Source organism: Neoarius graeffei, chromosome 3 (genome assembly GCF_027579695.1).
Source record: "Neoarius graeffei isolate fNeoGra1 chromosome 3, fNeoGra1.pri, whole genome shotgun sequence".
Classification (NCBI taxonomy): domain Eukaryota; kingdom Metazoa; phylum Chordata; class Actinopteri; order Siluriformes; family Ariidae; genus Neoarius; species Neoarius graeffei.
Window position 1 is genome coordinate 81,860,101 of NC_083571.1, and position 24,627 is coordinate 81,884,727.

At 42.4% G+C, this 24,627-nt stretch overlaps 1 protein-coding gene across 2 annotated transcripts in view; it reads right to left on the reverse strand.

Annotated features, from left to right (window-relative positions):
- The window catches only part of kdr (kinase insert domain receptor (a type III receptor tyrosine kinase)), a 58,196-nt gene that overhangs the window by 22,024 nt on the left and 11,545 nt on the right, over positions 1-24,627 (reverse strand). For both annotated transcript variants that reach the window (XM_060917467.1, XM_060917466.1), the window contains exons 8-16: positions 19,804-19,918; positions 16,548-16,717; positions 16,269-16,425; positions 12,733-12,844; positions 9,889-9,997; positions 6,896-7,240; positions 6,664-6,810; positions 6,331-6,462; positions 302-408 (exon numbers count right to left, since the gene is read on the reverse strand). In XM_060917467.1, coding sequence (XP_060773450.1) covers positions 302-408; positions 6,331-6,462; positions 6,664-6,810; positions 6,896-7,240; positions 9,889-9,997; positions 12,733-12,844; positions 16,269-16,425; positions 16,548-16,717; positions 19,804-19,918 — 1,394 coding nt within the window. The remainder of the gene's footprint in view (positions 1-301; positions 409-6,330; positions 6,463-6,663; positions 6,811-6,895; positions 7,241-9,888; positions 9,998-12,732; positions 12,845-16,268; positions 16,426-16,547; positions 16,718-19,803; positions 19,919-24,627) is intronic.

The window sequence follows — 24,627 nt, forward strand, 5'->3', positions numbered from 1 at the left end:
GAGTGATTAAAAAGACATGACTCTAGGTATCTACACAAGCATTTATCCCTTTAGGAGCGCCAGTGAGTGACCCCCATTCTCTCATTAGTAGTTACAATGTGATACCAAGTCCCACCCAAGCTGTCCCACACATATAGCATGCAAACATGCTGGGACATGGGGAGGAGGAAACTTTATAACCCAGAATAGGGCGTATAATTGTAGGAACTCACAAAGGAAAAAAGGAACTGTAGCATAAGCAGTCCTTTCACATGTGGGCAAAGAGAGCTGTGTGACTGAAAGATTGAAAGTGAAAAATTACCCGTTTTCTGCTGCGTATAACAAAGACCATGAGAAGCCAGAAGAACATGGCAATAACCACAGCACCAATAGGCAAAATCAGCTCCACATTCATCTTCTCCTCTGCACCTTATATATCAACAAAAAAATTGAAACAGACTATAATACTCCTCATGGAGTGACAATTCATATGACAATATATCATTTACAAACTAAAATCAACAATAAAAAGATATCATGAAGTAAATGAATATCAAAACTGTACTGTTTGTTATAGCAGTTTTAGCTTTCAGCAAAAAATTATACATCAAAAAGAAAAAGAAATGTGCTTATACTGAGCGGGTGATTTATTCCAAAAATATGGTTATTATTTATTGCAGTTCTGGGAGAAATGCAAGTTTTGACTCAACATTTGATCTAATCAAAATAAGCTTGCATAAACCTTCTATGTTTACACACTGAAGTTTATCGTTCCCTTTATTCCTTTTGTCCTCTATATCTTCAGCCTCGGGGCGGCACGGTGGTGTAGTGGTTAGCGCTGTCGCCTCACAGCAAGAAGGTCCTGGGTTCGAGCCCCGGGGCTGGCGAGGGCCTTTCTGTGTGGAGTTTGCATGTTTTCCCCGTGTCCGCGTGGGTTTCCTCCGGGTGCTCCGGTTTCCCCCACAGTCCAAAGACATGCAGGTTAGGTTAACTGGTGACTCTAAATTGACCGTAGGTGTGAGTGTGAATGGTTGTCTGTGTCTATGTGTCAGCCCTGTGATGACCTGGCGACTTGTCCAGGGTGTACCCCGCCTTTCGCCCGTAGTCAGCTGGGATAGGCTCCAGCTTGCCTGCGACCCTGTAGAAGGATAAAGCGACTTGAGATAATGAGATGAGATGAGATCTTCAGCCTCTGGCACAGTCTCTCATTATCTCTGTTATTTATTTTTTTTAACATTTTTTGCTAATCAGTTAATTCCTCACACACCTCCTCCTGCTCTTCTTTATTTCTAGGTGTCTTTCTCACAAGATAGCTGGTGCTCTCTCTCTCTCTCTCTCTCTCTCTCTCTCTCTCTCATATTATGTGATTTAATTTAGAAGCTTGGAACCTTATAAAAATTATTAAACTAATATAATTGCATGCACCCTACAATTCAAAATGATTTTTAGTAACATTTGCATATACTATTTTGCACGCCTCCCCTTCTAATCTCTAAAAGACTAAAACCCTCGTTAATGAGTGAGCTGGAGCAGTTGTGACAGCAACAGGTAATGATCTCGAGCAGCAAGTCACGTACACTCAGCGTGTCTCTGTTAAAACTACTCACCCTGTTTGTGTGTTTCCCTGTGATCTCTTTCTTTTTCTCTTTCGGGCCCCTCTGGAGAGGAGGTGGGTGCTTCAGCTCAGTCTTTCTATTGTGGGACTATGTACTGTTTTTTTTTTTGTGTGTGTGTGTGTGTGTGTGTGTGTGTGTGTGTGCGCGTGTGCGTGTGCTCTCAAAAGGATGTGCCTTCATACAGCCCTCTTACGGGTCGACTAAAAATAACGTTATTTTTAACTCAAGATTTTAAAACAATTCCCCCATTTCAAATAGCTACCCTCAAGCCCATGACCAGTGCTGAGTAGAGTTACTGTAAGTCAGTTAATCCAACAAGAAGGAAAATGCTACTGCTATGGGTCTTTTTTTAAATTATTATTTATTTTTTAATTTTGGCTACTACTCAATTATAAACAGGACTACCTGTCCATAAGGGTTCCCTGTTTATTATACAGTTGCATTTCTTGCCTTGCCAGGTAATGTTACATATGCAAGGAATGTTAAAGCAGAAAACTACAGCATGATTCTTGTATTACAGAGGATGTCCATACTACATTGTCCTAATAATACAAATGGAAGTATTTGCCAATTTTCTCCAAACTTAGTCTTTGGAGTTTTGGCCATGTCATTCCATCATCTCATCTCATTATCTCTAGCCGCTTTATCCTTCTACAGGGTCGCAGGCAAGCTGGAGCCTATCCCAGCTGACTACGGGCGAAAGGCGGGGTACACCCTGGACAAGTCGCCAGGTCATCACAGGGCTGACACATAGACACAGACAACCATTCACACTCACATTCACACCTACGGTCAATTTAGAGTCACCAGTTAACTTAACCTGCATGTCTTTGGACTGTGGGGGAAACCGGAGCACCTGGAGGAAACCCATGCAGACACGGGGAGAACATGCAAACTCCGCACAGAAAGGCCCTCGCCGGCCACGGGGCTCGAACCCGGACCTTCTTGCTGTGAGGCGACAGCACTAACCACTACACCACCATGCCGCCTGTCATTCCATCAAAGAATGCTATTATCTACCTCTTACTATTACAAGTACTTTCACAAGCCTTTTACATTAATTGAACAGTACTCTTCCTTGAAGTGAATTTAATATATTCTATTTAAAAAACATCCAATTCAAATCTGTTCCATATTCCAGGCCTAATTTCCTGGTCACAGTTTTATCTGACAGCTCCAGTGTCCCAGGTTCAATCCTGAGCTTGGGTTACTGTCTGTGTGGTTTCTGTGCATGTTTCCAATTGGGTTTACTCCAGGTTCTCCTGTTTCCTCCCACCTCCAAAACACATGCCAGTAGATGGGTTAGCAACTCTACATTTCCCCTAGGAGTGAGTGAGTCCATGAATAGTGCTTCTGGTATCCTATTTAGGGTGTAATCCTGCCTCTTGCCCAGGATACAGCACCTTTTGGATATGAATGAATGAATATACCAAAACACCTGAATCAAAGTCACTACATGACTTTGAAACTCCATGAACTAAACACCAAAAGAAGCTAAATACTGTATTTCAGTTATTTCCTACAGTGCTGTCCAAAGGTATTGCTACTATGCATTGCTGGAAAGCTGTTCGCTCGAGTCGCTTTTCATCGCCTCCAAAAGCTTGCAGAGAGGGTCTATCCAGAATCTCAACGCGGCTTCTGTTCCATGCGCTCTACAGTAAATATGATCTTCTCACTGAGACAACTTCAGGAGAAGTGTCGGGAACAACAACAGCAGCCCTTCTTTATTGCATTCATTGATCTGACTAAGGCATTTGACTTAGTCAGCACAGATGGTCTCTTTAAGATTCTGCCCTTAACTGACTGCCCTCCAAAACTCCTGAGCTTTGTCAGGTCCTTTCATGATGGAATGCAGGGCACTGTACAATTCAACGGGTGCAGGTCAGATGTATTTAACATCATGAGCGGCGTGAAACAAGGCTGCGTGCTAGCACCAACACTCTTCAGCATTTTCTTCTCCGTCCTTCTTAAACACACTTTTGGGTCAGTTGATGAAGGCGTTCTGGTGCAAACTAGATCGGACGGGAAGCTCTTCAACCCAGCACATCTCCGGGCAAAAACCAAGGTTCGCCAAGTTCAACTGCATGACATGCTTTACGCCAATGATGCTGTCCTTGTCGCTCACAGCGAGAAAGAGCTTCAGAACTTTCTCGACTGCTTCTCCAAGGCCTGTGATGACTTCAGCCTTACCATCAGTCTGAAGAAGATGAAAATCACGCGCCAAGGAGTTGAAAATTTTCCAGTTGCGACCATTAAAGATTATACACTGGAAGTTGTCTCACAGTTTACCTACCTTGCCTCCACCATCTCAGACAATGTCTCTCTTGATGCTGAGCTCAGTAAAAGAATTGGAAAGGCTGCAACCAGCATGGCCAAGCTCTCCCATCGGGTGTGGGAGAATAAGAAGCTTACCACTACCACCAAAGTCATGGTTTCTCACGCTTGCATTGTGAGTACTCTGCTATACGGCAGCGAGTCTTGGGCTACCTATGCTTGTCAGGGGAAATGCTTGCACTCCTTCCACATGAGGTGTTTATGCCGCATTCTGTCCATCTTGTGGACAGATAAGGTCCCCAACAATGCAGTACTTGATAGAACAGGCATCCCCTCAATGTATACCCTCCTCAGACAACGTAGGATGAGATGGTTGGGCCATGTCTGGCGAATGGAGGATGGTCACATCCCCAAGGATCTCCTGTATGGAGAGCTGGAACTCGGGTCGAGGGCTGTCGGAAGACCAAAGCTACGCTTTCGAGACATCTGCAGAAGAGACATGCTTGCGATCGGGCTTCCATTGGACAACTGGGAACTTCTTGCGGCAGAACGTAGTATCTGGAAGGCCGCTTGCAGTGAAGCACTTGAAGTAGGAGAGAAAAGTCTCAATGATGAGGCCGACGCAAAAAGAGCCAGGAGAAAGGTCACTGCAGGAGTTCCATCAGCAACAACCTATGTCTGTCCAACTTGCCATCATGTCTGCTGCTCTAGGATTGGGCTAATAAGCCATCGAAGGAAATGCTTGAACCAGACCTGAATGTTGCGACCTATGCGCTTGTCATGGACTTAATCCAATGGCTGCCGGGAGTCCAAAAGGTATTGAGACCATTTATGGGATTTTTTTTAATTAAAATCGGAAATAAACAGAAATTTTAGAATTCTGAAAATTCCATCCATCCATTATCCATAACTGCTTATCCTGTGCAGGATTGCAGGCAAGCTGGAGCCTATCCCAGCTGACTATGGGCAAGAGGCAGGGTACACCCTGGACAAGTCACCAGATCATTGCAGGGTTGACACATATGGCCCTTTTCCACTACCCTTTTTCAGCTCACTTCAGCTCGCTTCAGCTCACTTCAGCCCGACACGGCTCACGTTTCGACTACCAAAAACCAGCATGACTCAGCTCGCTTCAGCCCTGCTTAGCCCCTAAAACTCGTACCGTTTTGGAGTGGGGCTGAAGCGAGCCAAACCGAGCCGAGTGAGGCTGGGGGCATGAGCAGACACTCCCCTGTGCACTGATTGGTGAGGAGGAGTGTCCTCACATGCCCACACACGCCCCGCGAGCGCGCTGGGATCTGTAAACACCGCAAACCCGGAAGAAGAATAATTACGAATTACGAGAATTTCTGAAGCCTTATGCGCCTCGCCTCATCTATACGCTCTTGCCAGTATCTGTCCGCGTTGTCGGTGACAACAAGCCACAGCACCAAGACCAGCAACACTAACGACTCCATGTCCTCCATGTTTATTGTTTACTATTCGGGTAGTGAGACTACCGCTTAAAAACTCACTGATGTCACTGTTTGCGCTGCTTAACGACATCACGTGACGTCCACCCACTTTCGCTAACTCCACCCAATGTGTCCACCCACTTCCAGCCAGCACGGTTCAGCGCGGTTGTAGTCGAAATGCAACTCCAACAGCCCCGCTCAGCCCGACTCAGCACGGCACGGCTCAGCCCGACTCAGCCGCGTTTGTAGTGGAAAAGCGGCAATAGACACAAACAACTATTCACACCTACGGTCAATTTAGAGCCACCAATTAGCCTAACCTGCATGTCTTTGGACTGTGGGGGAAACCGGAGCAAACAGAGGAAACCCACACAGACACGGGGAGAACATGCAAACTCCACACAGAAAGGCCTCCATCGGCCACTGGGCTTGAACCCAGAACCTTCATGCTGTGAGGCGACAGTGCTAACCACTACACCGTCGTACTGCCCATTTTGCAAATTCTAAACCAAGAAAAGGAAACATGTAACATCTTGATTATTCAATATTCAAGGTGTTGACTATTTCTGGATCCCTATTTAAATGTAAGCAAATGTCAGATTTCCCTCATGTCTAATCTCTTCTTTTGAAGCATGTGTTCAGATGACATTCCGATGAATTTGATCTAAGGTTCATAAGGTTTTGCACAAACTTGTGGAAGCCGTGTCAGCTCAAGTGTATGCTGTAATTTAAGTAAAAACAGGATACACCAAATACTAAGAAACTCTGAATTGCATGTAAATACTTCAAAGACTCTACTTCTCACTCAGGTTATTGCTGATATCATTTGTGATGAAAACATTTGTGTAAAGTTGAAAAAAAAATGTCAAACAGAAGTATTTTCACAAGTGCTTTCAGACATTTAGATCCCACTGTATGTGATATTAATTAATCTAAATTAATCTCCACTAATTTTGACTGTAATGGAGTATTGCCTCTAAACTATAAGATACAACAAAAAAAATTACCCTCCACTGTAAGATGAGCCTGGCTGGAGACACAACCCTGTTTGTTGCAGGCTGTACATGTGTATAGACCACTGTCCTCTTTCTTTACTCTCTGGATGGTCAGGATGCGATTTGATTGAGCCAGAATAACACCTAAAATAATTTCACAAACCACAAACACAATCAGCAACTTCGAGGCTGTTGTAATTAATTACAAATAGAGCACTGTTTCAAATGCTACAGAAAAAGCAATACTACAAAGTGCTGATTCATAAACTACTTTTGATAACAAGTCTGATATATTCGTAAACTCAGTTTCCTCAAAGTCCTGACCAAAAGCAAACAGTCTCTCACCAGATCCTTTAATGACGGTCTGGTTGTCTTTGGTCCAGGTGATGTTGGGGGTCGGTGTGCCCCTTGCCTCACACATCAGCATGGTGGAATCGCTCACATTCATCCTCTGATCACTCAAGTTGTTCACGATCCAGGGTGCCTCCAGAGCTAAGAGCATAATTATGAACAGATATATTTTAACCATATATAACTACACTCTATGATTTTGAAAAGCTCTTTGAAAACTCTTTACCCCGGAGACGCAGATTGTGTAGAAGGCAGGTTCTCTCACTGCTGTCAGCGTTCTCCATGCGACACGTGTACAAACCCTCGTCCTGCCGACTGACCCTAGGCAAGGACAGGTCCAGTGTGATGTTGGGACCCTGCAGGCTTGTGATAGTGGCATTGGGCTGGGTGAGAGGCGCTAGGCTGAGGCTGGCACAAGGCACAGTAGTAGGCAGTTCTGCTGGGTTGGATGCATTCAGCACCCGATACCAACTGAGGCTGGAGTACAGCACACGGTCGACTACACAGCGCAGCAACACATCCTCCTCCTCCATGGGGGTGCTGGAGGGGAACACACTAAGGTTGAGGAAACCTGGAGAGGAAAATACAAATTGTGTGAATGTGTGGCATATGATTAAGTTTACTAACAGGACTTATTTTAAACGTTTAACAATTATCAAGAAATGCTATAAAATTGTATTCATTTTATACACGTTTTTAAAATAATGTATTTTTTCATATTTGTTATTATCATGTTTAGAAGTTTGCCTATTCATTTATTGTGATATTACAAAAGAAGTATGTTCTCTTGTTGTCTTAACCATAAGACCTTATTTTGAATTTTTTTTTTATCAGAAAAACTTTATTTGAGGAATGGACTTGTGACAAAAAGTAGACTCGCTTTTAGACTGACTATATTAGTCACTAACTTTACTAATAATGAAAAGAAATGCCCTTCTAATTGATCAATAAGATCTCTCTTTATAATAAATCTAACTGTACAAGCATCTCCAAATTCTTGTATAATTTTTGACATCCTTCATACAGTATAATTAACAAAAAGATGGAAGTTCACTGTGTGAAATGGTCAAATTTTGTATATGATATTATGGAATCTAAAAATTCTTCAGTGCCAAAATTTGCTTATTTATAAATAAATAATAAGGAAAAAATTATATATATATATTTTAAAGACACTCCATTCTGCATAGAACGTCTCAAAATATTAAAGTTTTCTGAAAAATACCTGCTAAGATTTTTATTTCTAAGTAGTATAACACAATATAATCTAGACTTCTTTGGAGTAAGGATGTGGGTCAAAAATAATTTCTTCTTAATTTTATCTATTTGCCCAAATCAGAATCGGCTTTCAAATAAGTCTCACAAGCCATATATGTCACATAAACCACATGTATTACTTCATTACTGTACAAAAAATTGTTTTTAAGTATCTGTAATTTGCTTTCTCCTAATACTTTTAACTTTCACTTCAATTTTTACAGAAAAATCTCTACTTCGTAATCAATACATTTTCAAAAACTATATAACCAAAATTTCACTATAATCCTATACTTGTAAAGTCATTAGTCACCTCTTTAGCTTTAATGATCTGATCTAAATTCTTAACAAATCTAAATTTTAATGAGACCTAATACCCATCATTGTAATCTCTCTGTTAAAGTGGCTACATACACTTTATATTTTTCAAGAAACGTATTTGTGTGACAGTTATCAGCATTCATCCAGATTGTATTGTCAGATTTCTTATCATGCTAGCTAACATTTGAGAAGTTAGGAATAAATTGTTATTTGTTCAATCATTAGGTCCATTCTTGAATATGCCTCCCCGGTTTGGGCCAACCTACCTGATTATCTTTGACCTTATTGAGTCAGTTTAAAAGAAAAAGTATTATATGTTATTTACCGGGCGGCACGGTGGTGTAGTGGTTAGCGCTGTCGCCTCACAGCAAGAAGGTCCTGGGTTCGAGCCCCGGGGCCGGCGAGGGCCTTTCTGTGCGGAGTTTGCATGTTCTCCCCGTGTCCGCGTGGGTTTCCTCCGGGTGCTCCGGTTTCCCCCACAGTCCAAAGACATGCAGGTTAGGTTAACTGGTGACTCTAAATTGACCATAGGTGTGAATGTGAGTGTGAATGGTTGTCTGTGTCTATGTGTCAGCCCTGTGATGACCTGGCGACTTGTCCAGGGTGTACCCCGCCTTTCACCCGTAGTCAGCTGGGATAGGCTCCAGCTTGCCTGCGACCCTGTAGAAGGATAAAGCGGCTAGAGATAATGAGATGGGATGAGATGTTATTTACCCAGGTTCAAGCTATAGAGAAGCCTTACAGCCTTCCAAATTATCTAGCCTTAGTGATAGACGTGAGGAACTATGTATTAAGTTTATGAAGAAGTGCAGTGGGGTCCCTCTCATAAAGTGCCTTATTTCCCCTTCTGAATTTTACTGACCCTATAATCTTAGGTCAGGGTACTTTAGGGTAGTTAATGTGGTGGCTAGAACTAAGCGTTTTAATGATTACTTAACCATCCATTACCAAAAGTGTTTGCTTGATAGGTCCTAGTTGATACTAAGACATATTGTAGACTATCATTACCTGATTTGATATTCTCCGTACAATTGTATTTGTAATATTTAAAGATTGTTTTTTGGCCATGTAATATTGTTTTTTATTAATATTATTAATATTATATTGCATGGGATTGCTTTATGTCTTACTTGCTGACATTCCTTGTAATTCAGTTTGTACTGCCAAAAGGAATAAATAAACCAATAATAATAAATAGTGAATATTTTCACAAGTTCCTGGGTTCCTTCACTGTAAAAAATGATTTGTTGCTTTAACTTAAAAAAGTTAGTAACCGGGCTGCCTTAAAATTTTGAGTTCATTGAAATTCATAGAGTAAGTTAAATTGTTCGGCTCATTGTGTTAACTTACTATATTAAATTTCAGTGAACTCAAAATTTTAAGGCAGCCCAGGTACTAACTAAGTTAAAACAACAAATCATTTTTTACAGTACTGGTGAAACAAACACTAATTTACTATCAGCAACTAAAATCAGTGTGTGATTTGAGGAAGACATCATAAACTTCCAGGTATCCTGTATCTTTCTTGTAATTTTAGATTTTGAAGCTATTTATTTCTTTTAGTATTTATTTCCATGAGTAATTGCACTTTAACTTGAGGAAACAAGTTGGGTACTTTTGCCATCTCTGGAAATTACTTACGTGCCACTTGAAATATAATGACTCGTTTCTCCACTCCGATTTTGTTGGAAGCAGTGCATCTAAACAGCGCATGGGCCACAGCTTTCTGGATCTTCAGCATGCTGACAGTCTGCACAAAACCACAAACCAGACAAGAAAACAAACCAAGAGAAATATGAGAACTTAGAATGTAACTGGATCTCTTGTCCAGTCATAATGAAATTGGATCCCAGCATCATGAGACCAGTGCAAACAAAACTTGTTTCTTGGATTTTTGACATGTGGGATGTTTCATCCATATGAATTTGAAAATGAATTTGATGGCAAAGTCACTAAACAGAAAATAAAGGCATATCTAAGCAACACTTTTTCCTACGGACACAAAATTTGTCACATACAGTTGTGTTCAAAATAATAGCAGTGTATTTAAAAACGTGAGTAAAGCTCAAAATCCTTATAATAGTTTTTATTTCCATGCATTGGGAACACTGTACATTATATTCTACATCAAAACATGAAGAAAAATGTATGAATATTTTAATTACTTTACAGAAAATGAAGAAAAATGAACATTGGGCTGTTCAAAAAAATAGCAGTGTCTGCATTTTTCATTACAAACTCCAAATATTTACTGTATAAACTGAAAAAATCTTAAGGATTTAGTATTCCTGTGAATCACTAAACTAATATTTAGTTGTATAACCACGGTTTCTGAGAACTTCTGGCACCTGTGAACAGGTATTCCAGCCCAGGATGATTTGACAACATTCCACAATTCCTCTGCATTTCTTGGTTTTGCCTCAGAAACAGCATTTTTGATGTCACCCCACAAGTTTTCTATCGGATTAAGGTCCGGGGATTGGGCTGGCCACTCCATAACTTTCATTTTGTTGGTTTTGAACCCTGATGCTGCTCGCTTACTGGTGTGTTTGGGGTCGTTGTCTTGTTGAAACACCCATTTCAAGGGCATTTCCTCTTCAGCATAAGGCAACATGACCTCTTCAAGTATTTTGATATATGCAAACTGATCCATGATCCCTGGTATGCGATAAATGGGCCCAACACCATAGTAAGAGAAACATTCCCATATCATGATGCTTGCACCACCATGCTTCACTGTCTTCAGAGTGTACTGTGGCTTGAATTCAGTGTTTGGGGGTCGTCTGAAAAACTGTCTGCGGCCCTAGGACCCAAAAAGAACAATTTTACTTTCATCAGTCCACAAAATGTTTTTCCATTTCTCTTTAGGCCAGTCGATGTGTTCTTTGACAAATTGTATCCTCTTCAGCACGTCTTTTTTTTTTAACAGTGGAACTTTGCAGGAGCTTCTTGCCGATAGATTAGCTTCACACAGGCATCTTTTAATTGTCACAGTACTCACAGGTAACTTCAGACCGTCTTTGATCACCCTGGAGCTGATCATTGGCTGAGTCTTTGCCATTCTGGCTATTCCTCGATCCATTCGAATGGTAGTCTTCTGTTTTCTTCCACGTCTCTCTGGCTTTGCTGTCCATTTTAAAGCATTGGAGCTCATTTTAGCTGAGCAGCCCATCATTTTCTGCACTTCTTTACAGTATACGTTTTACCTCTCCAATCAACGTTTTAATCAAAGCACGCTGTTCTTCTGAACAATGTCTGGAATGACCCATGTTTCTCATGTTTTCAGAGAGAAATGGATGTACAACATGTGCTGGCTTCATCCTTAAATTAGGGCCACCTGACTGACATCTGTTTTTTCACAGAATGAATGATCTCACTAATTAAACTCCACACTGCTATTATTTTGAACATGTCCCTTTCACTTAATTATTCGATTACACAGACTCAGGAGCATGCATATCATGAATGTTGGGTCTGTTGGTTTTCTATGACTCTACTACACCTACTGGTAAATTATTTGCCATGTAGTAATATAATTTCCTGGGTGGCACGGTGGTGTAGTGGTTAGCGCTGTCGCCTCACAGCAAGAAGGTCCTGGGTTCGAGCCCCGGGGCCGGCGAGGGCCTTTCTGTGTGGAGTTTGCATGTTCTCCCCGTGTCTGCGTGGGTTTCCTCCGGGTGCTCCGGTTTCCCCCACAGTCCAAAGACATGCAGGTTAGGTTAACTGGTGACTCTAAATTGACCGTAGGTGTGAATGTGAGTGTGAATGGTTGTCTGTGTCTATGTGTCAGCCCTGTGATGACCTGGCGACTTGTCCAGGGTGTACCCCGCCTCTCGCCCGTAGTCAGCTGGGATAGGCTCCAGCTTGCCTGCGACCCTGTAGAAGGATAAAGCGGCTAGAGATAATGAGATGAGATGAATATAATTTCCACCAAAAACAGTGATTGATCTGGTTAGTCATGTTGGACTGCTATTATTTTGAATACAAGTGTATATTCAGCAGCATGATGTAAAGTTAATAAACAAGATTTGAAATTATTTGCAACTTGTGAGGATGACTCAAAACATGACGTGAGGCAGTATCTCAGCAACAGCTTGACAGTTTACCTTCAAATTTAGTGGATTTCATTGGGAATAAGTGTTGATGGTCCCAAGGGCTTCTGGTCTGCCTATGTCAGTAAGGGGCAGGAACAGAAAGTGCTTGGCCCCCTTAATTGCTGCTTGTAGCTATATTCATGATGATGATGATGATGATGATGATGATGATGATTATTAGTAGTAGTAGTAATACAGGAAGAATATTGAACGCTGAATTTGACGATGTTTAAGTTTTAAGCATATGTAAAAATTTCCATCATGTAGTTTTGGTGGTTTAGATTACTGAGACAACTTTGTCTGTACCAGCAGCCTTCACCTCAGACTATCTACATGGGAGACATGGGATTTTCTTGTATAGTTATATAGTGATTATGTTCACTGTGGTTACCTTAAGTGAGTGGTCGATGAAGCTGGTGGGCTGGCCAATGTGGTTTTTTCCTGTGTTGTTCGAGATCTCTCTCCATTTCCCTTCACACTCTGCACTCTGATCTGACCTGGGCCTTAGACAAAACATACAGTATAATAACCTGAGTATAACATGAGTCACACACATTCTGACAGTGTGAGGCATATACACAGCAAACTGGATGCACACCTGCACCAATACCGTCAGACTAGAAATACAAAAACATTGAATCATAACTGTGTTATTTGGAACACTCAAATTCATAGACATTATCTTATGCCACTTTAATGCCATACCATTACACAATATATTTACAAGCAAAGAATATGACTGGAAATGCCAGCAAACAGTCTAATCAGGGTTAACAAGAGTAGAGGAAAACAATAAAAACATTAAATAAACAAAATGGTTAACAGAGACAGTGTGAACAATGGAAAAGTGGGCATTTTTAAAGGCTTGCTTACTGACATACAGGTCACTCGACATAGTATTCAAATTACCCCCCATTTCAGATACAGTCATTGTGATACTGTTGTTTTTTAATCAAGGATACAAGGATGTTTTACATTTGAAGGAATCTGTTTTTAGAACAACAGGAAGTTGTAATGAGGAGGGAGGAAGCAGCCAAATGTGAAGTCTGAAGATAAGGCTTGCGTGATGTCTGACCAAAAATGTTCGGTACGCAGTCATGAGAAACAGCCAGAGTAGTTGATTTTCAATCATGGCCTGCTGATCAATATAGCGACTGACTCAATACTCTCATGGAGGCTCAATTATTATTTGTAGCTATCTTACAGTTTTCTTATAACTTCACAAAACTGTAGTAATAATAATAATAATAATAATAATAATAATAATAATAATTAATATGCTTGCTCTCACTGCACACACACACACACACACACACACACACACACACACACACACACACACACCATTCAATCTTCTTAGAAAATAAAATTATTCCACTTGTAGGATATCTGTCACATTAAAACTGGAATCACAAGCTTAAAACTATAAACTAGTTTAAAGTTATAAAAATGTGAAAAATCACTGAATGATTGTGTGTGAGCGCTGTTTTTTAACCCCTGTACTACATTGTGTAGCGTCTGAATCACATCCTCTTATCTGCTACAGACTGCAGTTCACACCCATTGTCTCGAATCTGTTTTTTTATCAGCACTCAGCTTAACACTTTAACCCATCACCCAGTGCTTGCTTTCTGTAGGAACAATAAACACACATATGTATGTATAAACAGACAAAAAGTAAGTGGCACAGCACCACAAAGATGAGTTTTGTTTTAAGCCCCAGCACAATTCAGTCATGTGGCTTTGCTACTATTTTTAGGACTGAACATGGGAACTTGCTGGTTTTACTAAATTAGGGTGTATTCAGACCAGGATAGTTCGATAGTTCACTTGCTTTGGTCCAAACCAAATGTTTTTTTTTATTTTTTCATTTTGGTGCAGTTCGCTTTCACACTGTACATTTTAGGGCGTATTCACACCTACGTTGTTTGGTCTGGACCAAACGACCAAACGAACCAAATTTCCCTTGGTCCGGACCTTTTGGGTTGGTCTGAATACAAACCACCGAACTCTGGTCCGGACCAAACAAGCGGACCGAGACCGAGCTGCAAGGTCGGACTCGGTCCGGACCAAAGGAACCCTGGTGCAGATCTTTTGGAGGTGTGAAAGCAGACCGGACCTAATCCGACAGTTTTGCTTTTTTGTACCTCGGGAGCTTCCGTCGTTTGTCGAGCATTATGGGAAACAGAGTCTTGACACTCCACCGCAAAGTGCAAACACTGTTTCGGTTGTCAAGGGAACCTTACAACAGTCGTTCAGTCATTCAGACCAGTGGTAGGCTAGACTACAGAGTACAAAAAATGAGTAGGGGGCAAACGTGGGCCGAGGAAGAAACGCGTACCCTTGTGGATATATGGGCAGATGTCCACATATCTGATCTTTTGGAGAGAACACACAAAAATGCCGACGTGTTTGCTGTATTCAGTGAGAAAATGAAGGAGAAGGGGTTCACGCGCTCCCCAGAACAATGTCGGCTAAAAGTGAAGAAACTCCGTCAGACCTACATTAAAATCAGGGACATTCTTTCAAAAAGTGGCGGTACTAGCGACGCAAAAAAGAAATTCATCTATTACGATGGATAAGGCGAATATCCCGACACACACCTCCTCCGTCTTGCGTGAAGAGCCAGAACTGTCACAACATGATGTGCGCTCATCAGCACTATCCTCCGTAGCCGCCTTGCCCTTTGAAGTCGTCGTTGATAAATTACTTGTACAACAGCATAGTAATCGCACAATTGTGAAAACAGTAAAAACTGGAAAAAACATATAGCTTTGATGACATTAAAAAGAATAACAGCACGGAAAGCCTCCATGACTACTTTTGAACTTAACGCTTTGTGCACGTGTCGTCTCTGACCAATAGCTGAATGACCTCAGGGCGCGTGGCTTTGTTGACAGATTTTGGTCCACTTACTAAGGGTGTATTCAGACCAGGATAGTTCGATAGTTCACTTGCTTTGGTCCGAACCAAATGTTTTTTTTATTTTTTCATTTTGGTGCGGTTCGCTTTCACACTGTACATTTTAGTAAGCGGACCAAAATTGTAAGGTTGTAAATTGTAAAATTGTAAAATTGTTAGTGCCCATTTTACCTGATAGTATCCACAGTGTTTGTTTAAAAATAGTCACTTCACAGTGGAAGTCCTTTTCACCCAGGTTCACAGCAGGTTTTAATTTTACATTGACCAACTGACCGATCGATCGATAGATAGATACTGTACTTCGGTGTTTTTTGCTGTGTACACAAAACAATCCTGTTGGGGGGGGGGACTATATTTTAAAGGTGACCTATTATATGCATTTTCCACAAGTTGACACAGTTCCCTGAGGTCTTCATGAAATGTCTGACATGCTTTGGTCAAAATACCACAAGGATAAAAGCACCACAGCTCCCTTCTCACTCGGTCTAAACAGCCCTGTTCAAAATGGCTGATTTGAGCGCCTGTTCCTTTAATTGATAATGAGCCACTGTCAACCCCACCCCCCTTTTCCGCTGGGCAATGAAGTAGCACTTTGCTCAAGAATATTCATTCACAAAGGCAGTTCTCAATCAATGAGTGGAGATACTCAGATGAGGGGGCGGGATCATTCTAACGAGCTCTGTTTGTGACATAGGAAGGGGAGCCAAATCTGAATGCCATGTTTTCTGAAATGGACAGCTCAGAACAAACTGACCAGGTTGTATTATTTCAGAATTTGGGGGTGGTAGGCTTCAAATCTATGTGCACAAACACTGAAAAAGTGAATTGGTTTTTTTTTTAAATAATATATCCCCTTTAATGTTAGAATTAGAATTTTTTTAATGGGAAAATGTTTCAGAAAACTTTGACCTGAATACAGTATGCATCCAAATTCAACTAAATCTCTCTTGATATAACTTCCATTCACAAGATTGGGTTGTCCAAGCAGATGGCATGTCAACTTACTGAAATTTGGCTGGACAGTCCTCACTGGGCATCCACTGCCAATGGATAGAGACAGGACTGGAGCCACCAAAAGCAGTGCAGGTGAGGGTGGGGCTGCTGCCAAACATGTGAATATTTCGATCAAAGGGTACCTCCTTCTCAAAGATCTTAGGATGAGCTGTGGGCAAAATATAGAGAATGTGAGAAGAGAAGAGAAGAGAAGAGAAGAGAAGAGAAGAGAAGAGAAGAGAAGAGAAGAGAAGAGAAGAGAAGAGAAGAGAATGATGATAGAATTATTACCATTGACCAATAGCTGAAATGTCTGGCTGTGTACTTCTCTTGTGATTTTATTGGTCATGACCACAGTGTAATTCCCAGCATCTTTTTCTGTGACTTCGTATATAGTGAGCGAATCTCTGGATGGCTTTATCCTGTACTCTTCACTGGTGATGGACTGGCCATTCTTTAACCTGTTCAAACAAGGCAAACTGTAATATTCACTTTTACAACAACAACAACAAGTGTGGTTTATATTAAGAGAGCATTTTGTAATTATAATCAAGGATCATTTCTTTTTTTTAAATACAGTGGGAAGAATAAAAGTCAAGGCTGGACATTTATTGCATATTAAACTTATTAATAACTTTATAGGGGCGGCACGGCGGTGTAGTGGTTAGCGCTGTCGCCTCACAGCAAGAAGGTCTGGGTTCGAGCCCCGTGGCCGGCGAGGGCCTTTCTGTGCGGAGTTTGCATGTTCTCCCCGTGTCCGCGTGGGTTTCCTCCGGGTGCTCAGGTTTCCCCCACAGTCCAAAGACATGCAGGTTAGGTTAACTGGTGACTCTAAATTGACCGTAGGTGTGAATGTGAGTGTGAATGGTTGTCTGTGTCTATGTGTCAGCCCTGTGATGACCTGGCGACTTGTCCAGGGTGTACCCCGCCTTTCGCCCGTAGTCAGCTGGGATAGGCTCCAGCTTGCCTGCGACCCTGTAGAACAGGATAAAGCAGCTAGAGATAATGAGATGAGATGAGATAACTTTATCTCTCATCTCATCTCATTATCTCTAGCCACTTTATCCTTCTACAGGGTCGCAGGCAAGCTGGAGCCTATCCCAGCTGACTACGGGCGAAAGGCGGGGTACGCCCTGGACAAGTCGCCAGGTCATCACAGGGCTGACACATAGACATAGACAACCATTCACACCTACGGTCAATTTACAGTCACCAGTTAACCTAACCTGCATGTCTTTGGACTGTGGGGGAAACCGGAGCACCCGGAGGAAACCCACGCGGACATGGGGAGAACATGCAAACTCCGCACAGAAAGGCCCTCGCCGGCCACGGGGCTCGAACCCGGACCTTCTTGCTGTGAGGCAACAGCGCTAACCACTACACCACCGTGTCGCCGAGATAACTTTATAGGCCACAATAAACCAAATGAAATTTCATTGTTGTTACCTTGCCTGGGACGGAGTCCACCAGGGGGGCAAGGTATTGTTTTCGGTCGGGTTTCTTTGTTTTTTTGTTAATGATATTATGGGAAAACAGCCAGACCAATCTTCATGAAACTTTCAGGATAGATGGGCATTGGTCTCAAACAGAACCTCCAACATTTTGAGGGTCATCCAGTCAAGGTCACCATTCATCTCATCTCATTATCTCTAGCCGCTTTATCCTTCTACAGGGTCGCAGGCAAGCTGGAGCCTATCCCAGCTGACTACGGGCGAAAGGCGGGGTACGCCCTGGACAAGTCGCCAGGTCATCACAGGGCTGACACATAGACACAGACAACCATTCACACCTACGGTCAATTTACAGTCACCAGTTAACCTAACCTGCATGTCTTTGGACTGTGGGGGAAACCGGAGCACCCGGAGGAAACCCACGCGGACACGGGGAGAACATGCAAACTCCGCACAGAAAGGCCCTCACCGGCCACGGGGCTCGAACCTGGACCTTCTTGCTGTGAGGCAACAGCGTTAACCACTACACCACCGTGCCGCCGAGATAACTTTATAGGCCACAATAAACCAAATGAAATTTCATTGTTGTTACCTCGCCTGGGACGGAGTCCACCAGGGGGGCAAGGTATTGTTTTTGGTCGGGTTTCTTTGTTTTTTTGTTAATGATATTATGGGAAAACAGCCAGACCAATCTTCATGAAACTTTCAGGATAGATGGGCATTGGTCTCAAATAGAACCTCCAACATTTGAGGGTCATCCAGTCAAGGTCACCAAAAAGGTAAAAATCGATTTTGTTGTGGCTACTGCCTCATATAGAGGCACTAGCCACTAGGTCATTGTGCTGTAAGAATGTAAGAGTGTAACAATCGTGGACTGCACATGCGCATACACATGTTCCGATTAAAATGGCCGGGGAGTGTATACAATTCAGTTTACCATTCAAAATAAATGAACTAGACTAAAGAAATTTGCTTTCAGACAGGTTTATGCTCATTACAGAGGGAAAGTGTGTTCCACTGAGCTCTAGCGCCAGGCCATTTCTGGGAAATAGGAGTTTCGGTCATGGTGACAGTGTGTGTATGTCAGCCTCGGTTCGGAGGATTCAGTTTCAAAAACTGTAAGAGGTAAGAGTAGAATAATATAAAGTACAGACACATGATATATTTTACTTCTGTGATTTTTAAATTGTTCATTTTTGGATTACACTTCATTTTTGTGGCTGCTGCCTCATAGAGTAAATATATATGCTATATTTACTGTATGGACATGGTATCAGAAAACAATTTTATTTATAAGCAGTAGCCACATGTACCCATAGGGTACCTATTTTTTTCACGATATCTTCCTTCATATTCATCATAAGAGCTACTGGGCAAGGTTTGTTTTGCCTGGCAACACTTGTTGTTGTTGTTGGTGGTGGTCTTATTGTGTGCTGCAAACATCCTGATGAATTTCAAACAGTGCCAATGTTCTATGTATTTCACCAAATTAAAGAATTCAATTCAAAGAAATATACGTTGGTACACATTGCTACACCAGTGTGGTCTCAAATAGGCAAAGCATGTTGCAATCATAATATATAGCTATACACCTGCAATATGATTAACTCTAATGAGATCACAAATCACCCTGATGCTCATACTCAATATCCTTTCAACACACAACACTGTGTGCCTCTCTAGTATACACCTGTGGATGAGTATTTATTTATAATCTGTGGATGAGGATGGGTTCCCTTTTGAGTCTGGTTCCTCTCAAGGTTTCTTCCTCAGGTCATCTCAGGGACTTTTCCTTACCACCATCGCCTCTGGCTTGCTCATTCTGGGCAAATTTAAATCTATATCTGGGTTTCTGTAAAGCTGCTTTGTGACAATGGTCATTGTTAAAAGTGCTATATAAATTAAAATTAATTGAATTTAATTGAATTTGTCCATACTATGCAGCCCTTACTTAAAATGTGGTTCTCTTTTATATACACAAAAACAGTTGCTAAAGTGCAAATGCACATACAGATGCAGTACACTACACACACACACACACACACACACACACACACACACACGAGCCACACAAATGCACACAATCTTGTACTCACCACTTTGCATTAGGTTCTGGATAAGCGTTGTATTTAACAGGGATCTTTGCTATTCGTTGACCTTTGTTGGCATCCACGGTTTGAAGAGACTGATCGATTACTAAGAAAGGCTTCTCTGCAATATCAGAATTATCAAAAAGTTATTTCAATTGAATTGTATGACAAGAAAACAAAATAAATATTAAGCTCAACATCTGATTTGTTAAGAAATAGGCTTGGTAAAGTCAAACCAAGCTACCGGTAAGCTTAAACAAACAAACAAATAAACAAACAAACAAACAAACAAACAAGAACAAAACAAACAAACAAACATGAATTAAAGCTGCACTCTGTGACTGTGTCAGAAGGCCACCAGAAACTACCTTCTTGGGTTGTTTTTCAATTTCATTCGATATTAATTTCATTTTCAACCGGATTTATATGCTATAAAATAAAACAATATGGTTTACCAGAGTTGGGGAGGTCTTTAACTCCCACCTCTGGGAGGGCTTCTCCCAGTTTCCGAGGGATGCGGGGGACATTGAGTCTGAGTGGACCATGTTCTCTGCCTCCATTGTCGATGCGGCTGTTCGGAGCTGTGGCCTCAAGGTCTCCGGTGCCTGTCGTGGCGGCAATCCCTGAACCCGGTGGTGGACACCGGAAGTAAGGGATGCCATCAAGCTGAAGAAGGAGTCCTATCGGGCCATGTTGGCCTCCAGGACTCCTGAGGCAGCTTATGGGTATCGGCAGGCCAGGCGTGCCGCAGCTCTGGCAGTTGCGGAGGCAAAAACTCAGAACTGGGAGGGGTTCGGTGAGGCCATGGAGGAGGACTATTGGTCAGCCTCGAGGAAATTCTGGCAAATTGTCCGGCGCCTCAGGAGGGGGAAGCAGTACTCTGCCAACACTGTTTACAGTGTGGGTGGGGAGCTGTTGATCTCGACTGGGGATATTGTCAGGCGGTGGAAGGAATACTTCGAGGATCTCCTCAATCCCACAGTCATGTCTTCCATTGAGGAAGCAGAGGCTGATAACTCAGAGGTGGACTCATCCATTACACAAGCCGAAGTCACTGAGGTGGTTTGCAAGTTCCTTGGTGGCAAGGCACTGGGGGTGGATGAGATCCGCCCTGAGTATCTCAAGTCTCTGGATGTTGTGGGGCTGTCTTGGCTGACACGCTTCTGCAACATCGCATGGCAGTTGGGGACAGTGCCTCTGGAGTGGCAGACTGGGGTGGTGGTCCCTCTTTTTAAGAAGGGGAACTGGAGAGTGTGCTCCAATTATAGGGGAATCACACTTCTCAGCCTCCCTGGGAAGGTTTACTCCAGGGTACTGGAGAGGAGAATTCGACCAATAGTCGAACCTCGGATCCAGGAGGAACAATGTGGTTTTCGTCCTGGTCGTGGAACACTGGACCAGCTCTATACCCTCCATAGGGTGCTCAAGGGCTCATGGGAGTTTGCCCAACCAGTCCACATGTGCTTTGTGGATCTGGAGAAGGCATTCGACCGTGTCCCTCGCGGTATCCTGTGGGGAGGTGCTTCAGGAGTATGGGGTTCAGGGCTCTTTGCTAAGGGCTGTCTGGTCCCTGTACGAACGGAGCAGGAGTCTGGTTTGCATTGCCGGCAGTAAGTCAGACCTGTTCCCAGTGCATGTTGGACTCCTGCAGGGCTGCCCTTTGTCACTGGTTCTGTTCATAATTTTTATGGACAGAATTTCTAGTGCAGCCAGGGGCCAGAGGGAATCCTGTTTGGGAACCACAGGATTTCATCTCTGCTTTTTGCGGATGATGTTGTCCTGTTGGCTTCTTCAAACCAGGACCTTCAGCATGCTCTGGGGCGGTTTGCAGTCGAGTGTGAAGCGGCTGGGATGAGAATCAGCACCTCCAAGTCTGAGGCCATGGTTCTCGACCGGAAAAGGGTGGCTTGCCTTCTGCAGGTTGGTGGAGAAGTCCTGCCTCAAGTGGAGGAGTTTAAGTACCTCGGGATCTTGTTCATGAGTGAGGGAAGGATGGAGCGTGAGATCGACAGGCAGATCGGTGCAGCCTCCACAGTGATGCAGTCGCTTTACCGGTCCGTCATGGTGAAGAAGGAGCTGAGCCAAAAGGCGAAGCTCTCGATTTACCAGTCAATCTACGTTTCGACTCTCACCTATGGTCATGAGCTTTGGGTAATGACCGAAAGAACAAGATCGCGGATACAAGCGGCCGAAATGAGTTTCCTTTGCAGGGTGGCTGGGTGCTCCCTTAGAAATAGGGTGAGAAGCACAGTCACTTGGGAGGAGCTCGGAGTAGAGCCGCTGCTCCTCCACATTGAGAGGAATCAGCTGAGGTGGCTCGGGCATCTCTTTCGGATGCCTCCTGGACACCTCCCTGGGGAGGTGTTCCAGGCATGTCCCCCCAGGAGGAGGCCTCGGGGAAGACCCAGGACACGCTGGAGGGACCATGTTTCTCGGCTGGCCTGGGAACGCCTTTGTGTTCTCCCCAAGGACCTGGCTGAGGTGTCTGGGGAGAGGGAAGTTTGGGCTTCCATGCTCAGACTGCTGCCTCTGCGACCCGGCCCCAGATAAGCAGAAGAAAACGAAATGAGATTAGATGAGGTTTACCAGAGTGTAAAACATGCTGTTCCACAGATAACCAGATATAGAAATTGCAACCTAATCCTGCCCTTAACCCTAATCTTAAAGCCAAACAAAACCCAAATAATAAACTCCTTTTTACTGACAGATAATATCCATACAAGTCATGTTTGAGTGTTCACTTGTTCATATTTGTACCCGTATACCATGTACAGATTTTATTTTAAAAGAAAGACAGACAATGTCCCTAGGTGCTGCCATCTTACTGTGTCCAAGGTTCAAATATCATGCTCCGAGTACAAATTACTGTACATGAGAGAATCTGAGATTGTGATGTCATTTACACGCCATGTGATTTACTGAGGCTGAGATTGCGTGGATACATCGCCTCTAAATTGTTGTAAACAACCCTAAAGATTCCTGATTGTCAAGCGTTTGGGTGTAAAAATAGGCCTGATTATTGAAGCAGTGAATACACACACACACACAATGAGCAGACACGTTTCGCCACTTATACCGTAAATGCTACACCGCTGGCTACTCACAGTGGGTTTTTTTCCATAAAATGAAAATTTTCCTTGTATTTTTATGCGACAAGCTTTCAAATGTTTTTATTCATTGAGAAAAGTGATTTTTTTTAATTATTATTTTTTTTTTAGATGATGAGAATCACGTTCCTATGGCAACAGGATTGTTTACTAGTATCTGTGTCAGTACTGCATATGCCTCATCCAGCCGAGTTGACTTGTGGATTTTGTTGCCAATAAAAACCACATGAATACAGAAAATTTCTGATTAGATTTTAGAATTAGAAACCTTTATTTCTCACTTATACATTACAGCACAGTGAAGTTCTTTCTCTGTATTTAACCCATTTGAAGACACACACATGCATGTGCAAAGAGAGAGAGAGAGAGAGAGAGAAAGAGAGAGAGAGAGATGCACTACAGCGCCTGGAGATCTTTTTTTAGAATTAGAAGCTTTTATTTGATGGCTGTGTTACTGAGGTAAATGGTGTACTCGCGTGTCATCTATGTTACAAGTGGAGCTCTAGTTTCAGTGCAAATGGCCATGCCCAGAGATATATTCTTATAGATATATTCAGATATATATTCTTTGCATTATCTTAACTTTTAAAATGGATAAATTGTTATAAAGTTTTATTTTTAATTAAAACGTGCAGAGGGCACATCAGGTCACTTGCCGTGATCAGCAAACAGCATTTATTTTTTGGGTTTTGTTTGGTTTTAAACTTTGTAACCTTCCATACACACTGGGTTGTGTGAATTGCTCCTAATTTGTGTGTTTGTATGAGGCAAAATTGTCAGCATGTGTGCATGCTGTATGTTTGATAAAAACCTTTGGAATAAGGAAATATTTTGGTCTCTTTTATAGTGTATGAGCTACATTGCTTGTTATATGGTCAACAAGCAACAACTTCTCAGTCAGCTAGTTGATTAACTCTTTCACTAGCTTGCATTTTTTTTTAAATGCCTAACATAAGCAAAGACATGAAACCAAAACCACCATTTTAGATTGACTTTTTGGTTGAAAGCAAATAGATGGACTGCTAAGGCATCAAATTTTAATTAAATTATTGATAAACTAGTAGGCATCCAAGCGAACAGCGACTAAAGATGATGTTGGCCAGCTCACGAGTTAAGCATGGCTAGGTTCACTTATATAGGGGTGGGATATATTAGGCAGCAAGAGAACAGTCAGTTCTTGAAGTTGATGTGTTGGAAGCAGGAAAAATGGGCAAGCGTAAGGATCTGAGCAACTTTGACAAGGGCCAAATTGTGACGGCTAGATGACTGGGTCTGAGCATCTCCAAAATGGCACATCTTGTGGGGTGTTCCTGGTATGCAGTGGTTAGTACCGAACAAAAGTGGTCCAAGAAAGGACAACCGGTGAACTGGCGACAGGGTCATGGGTGTTAAAGGCTCACAGATTCTCATGGGGCACAATGGCTATGGTCCAATCCCACAGAAGAGCTACTGTAGCGCAAACTGCTGAAAAAGTTAATGCTGGCTAAAATAGAAAGGTGTCCGCATTAACTTTTTCAGCAATTTGTGCTGCAGTAGCTCTTCTGTAAGAACTGAAAAAACTAAGCATCTCTTGCTGCTTAATATATCCCACCCCTTGACAGGTGCCATTGTAACAACATGATGTAATTCTCTTCACCGGTCAGAGTTTTTAATTTTATGGCTGATCGGTGTGTGTGTGTGTGTGTATATATATATATATATATATATATATATATATATATAT